Consider the following 13,636-nt stretch of genomic DNA (forward strand, 5'->3'; position numbering starts at 1 on the left):
TAGAATTAGACCCAGAGATTTTTTTATTAGGAATATATAATCAAAATATCAGAAAAGAAATGACATATTTAATACATCATATAATTACGGCAGCCAGAATAGCAATTGCACAAGTTTGGAAGACCGATTATTTGCCAACCGACCAGCAGATAATACAAAAAATATATGCATGTGCGGAATCAGATCAACTAACACTGAAATTAAAGGATAAGGAAAGCTCAAAGTATTTTAAGGTATGGGATAAGTGGTACGATTGGATTAAGCGAAAAGAAAGTGGATAAGGATATATTTAGTAAAACATAAAGATAATTTTGATGAGTATTAAATTTTACTTTTTTCTAATAGTGAGTTTTAAACTAAGAACTGATAATTGAGAGTGTATTTCCATGCTTATTTCCTATAAATACCAACAATGACTTCACCGTCAGGAGAATGAATATGGGAATAGTTATGAAATGTATAATGTGTAGAGCAGAAGAATATATATAGATATGTAAAAGAATAGAAATGAAACGTCAAATATGATATGGTCTATGTATATGAATATCTTATTATGGTTTTAATTGTTTTTATAATTGTTTGATAATTTAATAAAGTTTGTTTTTTTAAAAAAGGAATACAGCCATTTTTGGCCTCCTGAAGCCTTGCCCCGCATATCCGTTTTTGTGAAAAACCGGCCCGTTTTTTGCAAAAACAGTGTGCACAGAGACTTTGGGAGGTCTGCAGGCTGCTCCAATATAAATTTATCCCTGTAACAAAGATAGCTAACGCTATTAGTTAACGCTAGAGAAATCCCCTGAATCAACCAATCTAGAGCAGTGATTCTCAGCTGGGGGTTCCTTTTGAATTTGCTGACCACCAGCGAGTGGGAGAAAGCAATTTCACAGAGGAGGGGATGGAGAGGGCTGTGGGATGAATTCACACCCATTCCCAGACCCCCTTGGGATCAACCTGCAGCCCTCCCCTGCCTCCTCAGGCGGTGGAGCGTGTGTGTGGGGGGGATTCTTTTCAAGAAGTCACAAGGAGGGCTGAGAGCTGGTTTCCGCCCCACAAGTAAGATTTGGTCCAGAACCAACCCCAACATGAAGGTCTTTTATTTGCTCCTTGTACTCCTTGTCTTTGCATTTTTAACAGGTAATAAATTAAATTTCTGATGTTGTCAAAATAGCTCGTAACTCACCTTTCTAGACAGCTATTATCATGTCTAAAAGCAAGATACTCTTCTCCATCTTTTGTCTGGAGTACCATTTAATCCAGAGCCTTTGAATTCCAGAAGTCCAAGTTTAAAGAATGGACTTCTGGAATTAAAGCTCCATTTTTTAGCTAAAACTTAATTCACACCTGTTAGTTTTGCTTGAGCAGTGTGAACAATTGACAGTGTGATCCTCCAAAGGTCTGAAAAATATATCATTGATTTTCCTTTGACATTTAAACTAGATAACCAATGTGAAAAAGTGCATCACGGAAGGACTGGAAAGCCAATTCATACTGAACTGTATTGGGTTTTCTGTTGTTATTTGAATAAAAGGAAAAGAAATCAAATAGTGGTACCTAGTGTGGAAAAAGAGATGAAATAATGGGTCATTCTCAACACTTGAATTCTCTACACTTAAAATATCTAGAAATTATTATGGTTAAGTGAGTTTTATTTGTTTATTTATTTATTGGTTCGATTTATATGCCACCCTTTTCTGGAGTAAAATTTTGCCCCATTTTACGATTTTTCTTGCCATAGTTCAAATCAAAGAGTTCTGAGATCAATGTTGAATACTTAAATTTCAGTAGTCACCAATCCCAGTCTTAAAATGAGTTTAGAATCAGTGGGAATCTCTGATAACAATGAACTACTAGCTACTGATAATGAATCCAGTCCTGCCTTTCTTTTCGTTGTCCAAGTTTTCCAAGTACTTTTTCCAGGTATATGTTTTATTCCAAAGTATACAAACCATTATTGTTAGGGAAAAAATGGGTCTTCCAAGCAATTTTAAAGGACACTGTCAGAATGACTCTGCTCTCAGGCCCCCTTGTGGCTCCTTGAAAAGCATCCCACCCCCACATATGGAAATGAAAAGAATAAGCTTAAAAATCCTAGCCTTTTAAAATTGAAAATATGGAGAATTGGGAGGATGAATATGAGACGCTAAGGGAGATGTTTCAAAAAATAAGGGAGGCATTTAAGGGAAATAAAGAAGCAGAGAATTGGTTAGCTTGCAAAAAAAAAAAGATGAATGAGAAGCAAGAGAAACAAGGAGATAATATTGAAAAGGAAACAATTGGGGAAAAAAGTTAAAGATGATTACACTGGGTTCAATAGTGATAGAATAAAAATGGATGTGGGAAAATATTTATTTATTTTATTTGGCTTATATGCCGCCCTATCTCCCAATGGACTCAGGGCGGCTCACAATAATAAAATTCACAAAGCCATAATACAAAGTTAAAATCTGATTAGACCCACTAAAATTTAAAACCCTTAAAACCCCATCAGTCCAGGTTGTGGAACTTGAATAACCAAGTTTTTAATTCGCAGCGGAAGGTACGAGGTCAGGAGCCAACCGGAGCTCCAAGGGTAGTTGATTCCAGAGGGTGGGCGCACCCACAGAGAAGTCTCTACCCCTGGGGGCCGCCAGCCGACACTGTCTAGCCAACGGCACCCTGACCAGGCCCTATGGGCGCGGACCGGGCGATGGGATGTCGTTGCTGGCTACAGGTGGTCCGCCAAATATCCTGGGCCTAAGCCATGTAGGGCTTTATAGGTCATCGCCAGCACCTTGAATCTCACCCGGAGGGCAACCGGTAACCAATGCAAGTCGCGCAGGAGGGGTGTAACATGGGAATATCGAGATTCTCCCATCACAACCCGCCCGGCTGCATTTTGCACCAGCTGAAGCCTCCGAGTGGCCCTCAAGGGCAGCCCCACGTAGAGAGTGTTACAGTAGTCAATATGTGACGTGACTAGCGCATGAGTAACTGTGCGTAGGGCATCTTGGTCCAAGTAGGGACACAACTGGCGCACCAGACGAATCTGGGCGTATGGCCCCCTGGTCATGGTCATTATATGATCTTCTAGACTCAACCGTGAGTCCAGGAGGACACCCAAAATACATCTCAAATATGAAGTGAAATAAATGGGGTAAGATTGAGAATGAAATGTAATAGAGTTAAAATTAAAGGAAAAAGGCTGAAGGGGAGATATAAGAACAGGAAAAAGAAGAAGGTAAAGAAATGGGAGAAAGGGAGGAAAACATCAAGAAAGAGAACTGTGGAGAGACTAAGAAAATGGTTAAGAGTCAGTCAAAAAGTTAATTTGTTAATAAAGAGAAGGATGCTAGTTGTAGAAATTATGTGTGAAAATGCTGTTAATGAAAAATAGAACAATGTTATCCAACCTACAACTTAATCCTTTTTACTTTCAACACCATACACCATTCAAGGTATTTCAATTGTTAAAGTTTATACTTATTCATATTTCTAAAAAAAAGAAAAAAGAAAACTTATCGTCATCTAGATTTCAAAAATACAAAGACAAATATTCCAATTATTATTCATTTCATTTTTACAATCATGATTTCCCATTTATTTCTTACTATTATTCATATTTCAATTCTAAATATGTATAACATCTTTCTCTTTCATTTCTTTTTCTCCCTTCCCATTTTTATTTTTGCCTTTTTCTTTCCCCTTTTTTTCTTTTGTGTTTTAAAATTTTGAACTCTCCTCTCCTGCCCTAAATTTCCCATTGTTTGCACCTACCTTTTTTAGTGAGGAAAAAGAAGAAAAAGAATTTTCCCTTGGCCTCTGCCTAATTTTTTCTTGCAGCAAATAGCAAACAGCAGGCTTTACTTTCAGTTTCGTTTTCAGCATAGCTTGATTAGCACAAGGGGAAAAAAATCTGCTCCAACACTCTTTGCAGCAAGCAGGAGAGCCCTGCCCAAAACAGCTGAGAGAGTCGGGAGGCCAATCTAATCAACTTGTGCTAATTAGCCTGTGCTGAAGCTGAAAGGAGCTGTTTTTTCTTGCTGTTTCCTTGCAAGGAGGTAACTGCTGCGAGGCACAGGCCAAAGGGTGGGGGCCACCCTCCTTGCCACTTAGCGCCGCCCTGCCGTGCCCTTTTGCCTCTAGCGCCCCCCTGCCGACCCCCTTGCGTCTTACTGCCCCCCTAAGTCATCCCACCGGCCCCCAACTTTGGTACGGCCCCTTTGAGAACCACTGCTTTAGATCATCACTCATCACTTTGGAAAATCCATGCACATTTTCTTGTGTGCAATAAGGGTGGAATGTTTCCTGAAGCACCGTCCACTCTTGGGGCACTTAAATGGTTTCTCCCATGTGTAAAAGCACATGATTTAAAAGGCTAGTCTTAGTACTGAAATCTTTCCCACAATCTGGACATTCAAATGGTTTCTCTCCTCTGTGAGTCCTCTGGTGTGTCACCAGGGAGGAATTTTGACCGAAATCTTTCCCACAATCTGGACATTCAAATGGTTTCTCTCCTGTGTGAGTCTCCTGGTGTGTCACCAGGCTGGAATTTTGACTGAAATCTTTCCCACAATCTGGACATTCAAATGGTTTTTCTCCTCTGTGAGTCCTCTGGTGTGTCACCAGGGAGGAATTCTGACCGAAATCTTTCCCACAATCTGGACATTCAAATGGTTTCTCTCCTGTGTGAGTCCTCTGGTGTGTCACCAGGCTGGAATTTTGACTGAAATCTTTCCCACAATCTGGACATTCAAATGGTTTTTCTCCTCTGTGAGTCTCCTGGTGTGTCACCAGGCTGGAATTGCGACTGAAACTTTTCCCACAATCAGGACATTCAAATGGTTTCTCTCCTGTGTGAGTCCTCTGGTGTGTCACCAGGCTGGAATTGCGACTGAATCTTTTCCCACAATCAGGACATTCAAATGGTTTCTCTCCTGTGTGAGTCCTCTGGTGTCTCACCAGCTCAGAATTCTGACTGAACCTTTTCCCACAATCTGGACATTCAAATGGTTTCTCTCCTGTGTGAGTATCCTGGTGTGTCACCAGGTGGGAATTGCGACTGAAACTTTTCCCACAATCAGGACATTCAAATGGTTTCTCTCCTGTGTGAGTTCTCTGGTGTGTCACCAGGCTGGAATTCCAACTGAAACTTTTCCCACAATCTGGACATTCAAATGGTTTCTCTCCTGTGTGAGTTCTCTGGTGTGTCACCAGGCTGGAATTCCGATTGAAACTTTTCCCACAATCTGGACATTCAAATGGTTTCTCTCCTGTGTGAGTCCTCTGGTGTGTCACCAGGTGGGAATTTTGACTGAAATCTTTCCCACAATCAGGACATTCAAAGGGTTTCTCTCCTGTGTGAATCTTTTGGTGACTCACCAGGTTGGAATTGCGACTGAACCTTTTCCCACAATCAGGACATTCAAATGGTTTCTCTCCTGTGTGAGTCCTCTGGTGTGTCACCAGGTCAAAATTGCGACTGAAACTTTTCCCACAATCAGGACATTCAAATAGTTTCTCTCCTGTGTGAGTCCTCTGGTGTCTCACCAGGCCGGACTTCTGACTGAAACTTTTCCCACAATCAGGACATTCAAATAGTTTCTGTCCTGTGTGAGACCTCTGGTGTATCACCAGGTCAAAATTGTGATTGAATCTTTTCCCACAATCAGGACATTCAAATGGTTTCTCTCCTGTGTGAGCCTTCTGGTGTTTCACCAGGTTGGAATTCTGACTGAACCTTTTCCCACAATCAGGACATTCAAATGGTTTCTCTCCTGTGTGAGTCCTCTGGTGTTTCACCAGGCTGGAATTGTGACTGAAACTTTTCCCACAATCTGGACATTCAAATAGTTTCTCTCCTGTGTGAGTCCTCTGGTGTGTCACCAGGCTGGAATTGTGAATGAAACTTTTCCCACAATCAGGACATTCAAATGGTTTCTCTCCTGTGTGAGTCCTCTGGTGTGCCACCAGACTGGAATTGATTCTGAATCTTTTCCCACAATCAGGACATTCAAATGGTTTCTCTCCTGTGTGAGTCTTCTGGTGATATACCAGGTTGGAATTCTGACTGAACCTTTTCCCACAATCAGGACATTCCAATGGTTTCTCTCCTGTGTGAGTCCTCTGGTGTATCACCAGACTGGAATTGTTTCTGAATCTTTTCCCACAATCAGGACATTCAAATGGTTTCTCTCCTGTGTGAGTCCTCTGGTGTGCCACCAGACTGGAATTGTTTCTGAATCTTTTCCCACAATCAGGACATTCAAATTGTTTCTCTCCTGTGTGAGTCTTCTGGTGGTACACCAGGTTGGAATTCTGACTGAACCTTTTCCCACAATCAGGACATTCAAATGGTTTCTCTCCTGTGTGAGTCCTCTGGTGTGTCACCAGGTTGAAATTGTGACTGAAACTCTTCCCACAATCAGGACATTCAAATGGTTTCTCTCCTGTGTGAGTCGACTGGTGTGTCACCAGGCTGGACTTCTGACTGAAACTTTTCCCACAATCAGGACATTCAAATGGTTTCTCTCCTGTGTGAGTCCTCTGGTGTTTCACCAGGCTGGAATTGTGACTGAAACTTTTCCCACAATCAGGACATTCAAAGGGTTTCTCTCCTGTGTGAGTCCTTTGTTGTTTCATGAGATGGTAACTTCCAATGATACTTTCACACAATTTGGACACTCTTACTTGATGGGTGTCCTGTGATGTATTACCATGTTGCCTTGCTCACTAAAGTATTCACATCGGGAGTACTTGTATGGCTTCTCTCCTGTGGGAGTCGTTCCATGAACCACAAGGAGGCTGTTCTGACCAAACTTTTTGGCATATTCAGATAATTTGTATGGCTTTTGTACAGTTGGGATCTTCTTGTTAAATCAGCTATGATTTGCAATCTGTGCTTTTTCTACAATAGGCAGATCTATGGAGCTTTTCCACAACTGATATTCTTGAGGTCAAAAATATGTGTGATCTATTGTTTAGTGGTGCTTTGATTAAAGCCGATTGCTTCTTCCCAAAGCAAGGCCTGTATCATTGTCTGTCCTGTGTGCCCTGCCCAATAAGACCTTTTCCTTCCCCCTAACTTCCAGCTATTTCCATCTTTTTCTGAATGAAAAATAATCTTCCTTGATCTTTCATGCAATGTATCCTTGAGTTTCGTATCCTCTACTTTTTCCAGCTCAAAATCTCTTGTTAATTTTCTCTCTTTTGTCTATTAGCTGCTGGAGAAGGAGAATTGTGTGGTTTTCTGAAGGAACTGGAATATATTTTGATTTCTGGCTCAATTTTATTTCCTTTTCAACGTTGCTTGTTATTCTCAGGTGTCCAGAGTGCTCTTATTGCCATCCTCTTTGTCTGTAAGTTTTAAAGAAAAGTGTAACTTTAATTGTGTATAAAATGGTTGCAGAAGATGTGAAAAAAAGTATAATTACAACAAAAAAGCAAACATTCCACAATGCTACAATAATCTCTTACATTAATTATGATTCATTTCACACATGGAAGAGTACCAAGATATCTATTCAACCATGAAATTATGTTGTTGACTTGGGTCAATCATAAATTCTTGGCACTAAGAATTATCCTCAAATATATCTGGATGTACTGAGGATAGATTATATATATATATATATATATATATATATATATATATATATATGTATATGTATATGTATATGTATATGTATATGTATATGTATATGTATATGTATATGTATATGTATATGTATATGTATATGTATATGTATATGTATATGTATATATATATGTTTTTCTTCTAGCCAGGTTTTCCCTACGTAGCCAAGGTTTTTTTGTAGCTCCAGCTCAGTAGAATCTCATCTACTCGGTTCTGGGCTTTTTTCTTTTCTAACACCTAGCAAGCTCTCACTGCTAGGTGGGAGACCTAAATAGATCCATTTCTAGATCGTTAGCTGTCATCAGTAGGCCACACCCATATCCTCCCTGTAAAATCATAGTATCAATTTTCTTACTTCTTCGTAGGGTTTATGTGTGTTTTTCTTCTAGCCAGGTTTTCCCTACGTAGCCAAGGTTTTTTGTAGCTCCAGCTCAGTAGAATCTCATCTACTCGGTTCTGGGCTTTTTTCTTTTCTAACACCTAGCAAGCTCTCACTGCTAGGTGGGAGACCTAAAGCTGGAGCTACAAAAAAACCTTGGCTACGTAGGGAAAACCTGGCTAGAAGAAAAACACACATAAACCCTACGAAGAAGTAAGAAAATTGAGATATATATATATATATACATATATATATACATATATATATATATATATATACACACACATATACATATATATATATATATATGTATATGTATATGTATATGTATATAGGTTCGATTAATATGCCGCCCTTCGCTGGAGACTCAAGGCGGCTTACAATGCGTTAAGCAATAGCCTTCATACTTTTGTATATACCTGCTTAGTAGGGCTTTCGGCCCCCCCAAGCGGTGTTCTTTTTTACACAAAGTCAGCTTATTGCCCCCACAATCCGGGTCCTCATTTTACCTACCTCGAAAGGATGGAAAGCTGAGTCAACCTTGAGCCTGGTGAGATTTGAACTTGCAGTAATTGCAGGCAAATGGTGTTACATAATAGTGCTTTAGTTTGCTTAACGCTATTGCTTAATGCATTGTAAGCCGCCCTGAATCTCCGGAGAAGAGTGGCATATGGATCGAATCAATCAATCAATCAATCAATCAATCAATCAATCAATCAATCAATGGGAAAAAAACTCAAGAAGCCTGAGAAACTCTGGCTGCCTAAACAGAGGGATAGAATTGAGATCACATGAAGTATTAGTACCAATTTATAATTTTTTTTTTAATTTAATTTATATGCCGCCCTTCTCCGAAGACTCAGGGCGGCTTACAATGTGCTCAGCAATAGCCTTCATCCTTTTGTATATTTATACAAAGTCAGCTTATTGCCCCCACAAACTGGGTCCTCATTTCACCTACCTTAGAAAGGATGGAAGGCTGAGTCAACCTTGAGCCTTGGCGAGATTCGAACCCTGCAGTAATTGCAGGCAGCTGGTCTTAATAAGCTTAATAACAGGGTGCCTTAAACCCCTGTACTACCAAGGCTCTTGGTAGTACATAATGCACATAATGCTGTAATTAAGATCACACTTGGATTACTGCAACCACTTTTCATCACCACAATATAAAAAAGGCGTCCAGACTCTATAAAGAGTGCAGAGAAGAGCAGAAGGGATAATTAGTGGGTTGCAGTAATTGGGAATGAATCGTCTAGTGAAAGGAAGGACTAGGGGTGACATGATAGCAGTGTTCCAATACTTGGAGGGTCAACTTCTTTTCCAAAGCACCAGAAGGACAAGACAAGAAGCAATGCATGGAAACTAATCAAGGAGAGAAAAAAACCTGGAATTAAGGAAAAATCCCATCAGTGAGAACAATTAGCCAGTGGAAGGGAATGGCTGCAATTTTCTGCTGCCTGGAAGACTGAAAAAGCCTCTTTTGAGTGAAGGTTGATTCTTCGGGAATGGCTTCTCTCCAGAGGTTGTGGGGGCTCCATTGCTGGTGGCTTTTAAACCGACGGGACAGCCATTTGTCTGAGACGTCATTAAGACCTCCAAGGTTTCTTCCAGCTCTCTTCCAAACCTCCAGTGACGGAGCTCCCTCTGGAGGGAAACCAGCCCCAAAGGCTCAACCTGCATTGGAAGGAGGCTTTTTCAAGCTTCCCACCAGCAGAAATTGCAGCCCCCAGTTTCCCAGCCTGCAGCACCAGTGGGCTTCCATTTGGGGAGGGAAGGAACCTGCAGCAGCCGCAGCTGAGAGGCTTCAGCCCAGTTGCTTCTCCGCTTCCAGCCCAAGTTGCTCCCGGACTCTCCTCCCACCTGCTGCCCTCCACTCACCTGCCAGCTGCTGCTTCCACCATGGAAACAGCACAAAAGCCGCTCTGCACACCAACTTCCTCCCATCAGCCATCCGGAAGAGGAAGTTCCTCTGCGCGTCTCCTCTCCTCCCAGCCTTTCTAGCAATGCAGTACTTGATGATTTTAACTCCTTAAACACAACCACAGGCGCCGCCTGCTGTACCGTCCGCTTTCTAGCCACCGGTGTTGCCTGTTTGAGCGCCATCTCCAGACAGGCAGAAAAACGCGCTTGTCCCCTCTCTTATCTAAGGCGGTTGCAAGAGGTTTTCACTGATTAAATGCTACCGTCATTTTTGACTTCTGGCAACTGACCCAAACAAAAGAGTGAAATGTGATACCACTAAGCTTACGAAGATTAGCTACGTGCTGAGCCCTGAAAGTTCATGACATTTTATTTTATTTTATTTATTTTATTTGTCAAGCATATATAAGAAAACATATAAAAGCATAAACATAGTTGGAATACATGAAAAGAATAAGAGTAAAAAGGGACATGAGGACAGGAACGATGGTGCGCTTATGCCTTACAGACCTCTTAGGAATGGGGTGAGGTCAACAGTAGACAGTTTAAGGTTAAAGTTTTGGGGATTTGGGGAAGAAACCACAGAGTCAGGTCGTGCATTCCAGGCATTGATCACTCTGTTGCTGAAGTCGTATTTTCTGCAATTGAGTTTGGACCGGTTTACCTTGAGTTTGTATCTCTTTTTTTTTTAATTTTAAAAATATCTTTATTAAATATTTACAGTAAAATTAACACATAAGAATGATTGGAAAACAATATAAGAAATGAAATGTAGGGACACATAAACACAAGACTAAAACCAAACAACAAACATGACTAACTAAGAGTTAAACTCACTCTCCAATTAATATTAGCTAATATCATCCTAACCAAACATTTCAATACAATCAAGTTCTTTTAATTATCTAGAAAACAATTGGCCTGTTTTTTTTCAAAATTATAAAGAACTATATAGCTTATTAAGTATCTATTTAATCTACTAAAATGATCTTATCACCCTAGGTTTAACCTTTTTTTAAGCCAGAGAAAGCATCTGTCCCAATTTTTATTATATATTGAGTCTTTCTTATCTTTTAACATATATGTTAACCTGTCCATCTCAGCACATTGAAGAATCTTATTTATTATCAGATGGTCAGGGGGCGTATCTGCATCTTTCCACAGTTGGGCAAATGCCATTCTCGCCGCTGTTGAGACATGGACAAATATGTACCAATCCGATCTTATTCCTAGTAAGTAGAGGTCTGGGTGAAGAGGGAAGCTCATACCTGTTATTTCCAGCAGCCACTGCTGTATTTTCCCCCAATAACGTCTAGTCGACGGACAAATCCACCACTGATGGAAGAAAGTACCCTCGGCCGACCCACATTTCCAACATCTATCAGAGGATCCTGGGAACATCTTAGCGATTCTGCCGGGGGGGAGATACCAACGGTAGATCATCTTATAAGTTTTCTTTGAATGGGGAAGAAAGGGTCAATTTCATAGTTTTGTTTCATATTTTTTGCCATGCATCAAGGTGAATTGTTGTTCCAATATTTCTCCCCCAGGCAATCATCGTGTCCTTTACAATCTCCTCTGCCATAAAATTGGATAGAAGAAAATTGTAAACGTTGGAAATAAGTTTCCTTCGGCCCTTAGGAGAAACTTGTCAAAAGTTTGTAAATGAAGGGAAATATCATGTTCCTGTCTATCCCTAGCGAATCTAGTTTGAATTTTCGCATAGGACCACCAATCTATATCTAATCCTCTAGTTTGGAGATCGGCTCTAGGTCTAAGTCTCCTGACTTCATCCAACAAGTCACCATAAACCCAGTTCCTCTTTGTGTTGTGCGCAGTCGGAAGGATCACTGCCTCTAACGGAGACACCCATTTAGGAATCTGTGTGTAAACTTGCTTTTTCACCATTTCCTAAACCCTTAATAAAATTCCTCTAATATAATGATTTGTAAAATATTTGGATTGTTTGTCTTTCTGAGACCACAAGAAGGAATCCCATCCCTGCTGCAAATCATATCCTTCAATTGCCAAAATGCGCTTTCTTGAGAGGATCACCCAATCTTTTATCCAAACCAGGGATGAACCTTGGTAGTAAAGCTCCCACATAGGGAGCCCCAAGCCGCCCCTTGTTTTGTGCTCTTGCAGCATTTTTCTTTTTATACGGGGTTTTTTACTCTGCCAAATAAATTTACTTAGAATTTGGTCTAATTTCCTAAAAAAAAAATTATCCAATCTTGCAGGAGCCGTTTGAAATAAAAAGATCCATTTCGGTAAAACATGGGCTTTTATCGCGGCAATTCTACCCAAAAATGAGATCTGAATATGCCACCATATTGTCCAGAATGTATAAAGGCACCTCAAATGAATGTTGGAAATGTAAAGAGCTTTTTATGATTTGTAGAAAGTCAGCACCACTCCCCAGAAGAATGAAATACTTTGGGAAATATTAAAAAGGCAGAATATTATATTTCCCTAAATGAGAAATGGAGAAACGTGTGTTTTTTTTAGAGGTAGGAAGACAGACTCAGTCTTTCTTAATAGCCCCCAGCAAGCATTTTGTGCCCATTAAGAAAGATTGGGCCAGCCTATCTATAAGAGCAGTGGTGGCGCAGTGGTTAGAGTGCAGTACTGCAGGCTGCTTCTGCTGACTGCCAGCTGCCTGCAATTTGGCAGATCGAATCTCACCAGACTCATCCTTCCGAGCTGGGTAAAATGAGCCAGATTGTTGAGGACAATATGCTGACTCTGTAAAACCGCTTAGAGAGGGCTGTTAAAGCACTGTGAAGCGGTATATAAGTCTAACTACTATTGCTATTGCTAAAACAAAAGACCTTCAGCTCCAGGATGATGGGATTAAGACCCTTTAGGACAGTGATGGCTTACCTTTTTACCGTTGCGTGCCAAAAGTGGGGGGAGCGCAGGGAGGACATGTTCACGTGCGCCCACACCATAAATTCAATGTGCCCCCGGGCCCCTGCGCTCCCCCCACTTATGGCATGTGATGCAAAAGATTACTGGTGGGTCCATGAGGCCTGTTTTTCTCCCTCCCCAGGCTTCAGAGGCTTTCTTGAACCCTGGACAGGGCGAAAATGGCTTTCCCCATCCCTCCGGAGGCTCTCTGGAGGCTGGAAATGGCCCATTTCCCGACTTCCAGTGGGCCCAGAAGGACTGAAAATCAGTTGGTGCTGAGCTAGGGCAACTCTCGCTTGTCCACAGATATTGCTCCGTGTGTCACCTGTGGCACGCATGCCATAGGTTCACCATCACGGCTTTAGGACATAATAAAGCATTTAGCAGAAGACACATATTTTTATATAGCCCTGAGAGAGATTCAGAGGCTTTGGGATCATTGGAAGGGTTTCCAATGTCTAACCATAATAAAACAAGACATGATAAAGATGTGCACTAAAATACGACACCAAGGAAAGAGAAAAAGGAAAACAATCAGATAATATTAAGTATATTGAGCATTTTACTATTTTAAATTTTAGAAATTTGGCACCTATTTTAATTTGATAGAGTGGGTGACAGTGCTGGGCTAGGAGCAGGGAGATAGTTTGTGTTCTCTACTCATATAGACTGACAGATGATGCTGTTAATATGGCTCTGCACTACATCCTACAACGTCTTAAATCTCCAAAGACCTACGCAAGGGTCCCCTTTATAGGCTTTAGTTTAGCATTCAATACCATCATTCCGGACATACTTCTAACTAAACTAAACCA

At 40.9% G+C, this 13,636-nt stretch overlaps 1 protein-coding gene across 3 annotated transcripts in view; it reads right to left on the reverse strand.

Annotated features, from left to right (window-relative positions):
- LOC132710057 (uncharacterized) overlaps positions 1–13,636 on the reverse strand; it is a 22,784-nt gene continuing 9,148 nt past the window's right edge. The window contains exons 1-3 of one of the 3 annotated variants that reach the window (XM_087884163.1): positions 11,180–12,834; positions 9,870–10,549; positions 1–7,332 (exon numbers count right to left, since the gene is read on the reverse strand). In XM_087884163.1, the coding sequence (XP_087740289.1) occupies positions 4,312–6,618 (2,307 nt within the window). In that variant the 5' untranslated portion in view covers positions 6,619–7,332; positions 9,870–10,549; positions 11,180–12,834 and the 3' untranslated portion in view covers positions 1–4,311. Of the gene's footprint in view, positions 7,333–9,869; positions 12,835–13,636 lie in introns of those variants that run through there. The other 2 variants (XM_087884162.1, XM_087884164.1) reach the window with 2 other exon arrangements.

The sequence above is a fragment of the Pantherophis guttatus genome, chromosome 2, assembly GCF_059756535.1.
Source record: "Pantherophis guttatus breed Tessera chromosome 2, ASM5975653v1, whole genome shotgun sequence".
In the NCBI taxonomy this organism is placed as follows: Eukaryota; Metazoa; Chordata; class Lepidosauria; order Squamata; family Colubridae; genus Pantherophis; species Pantherophis guttatus.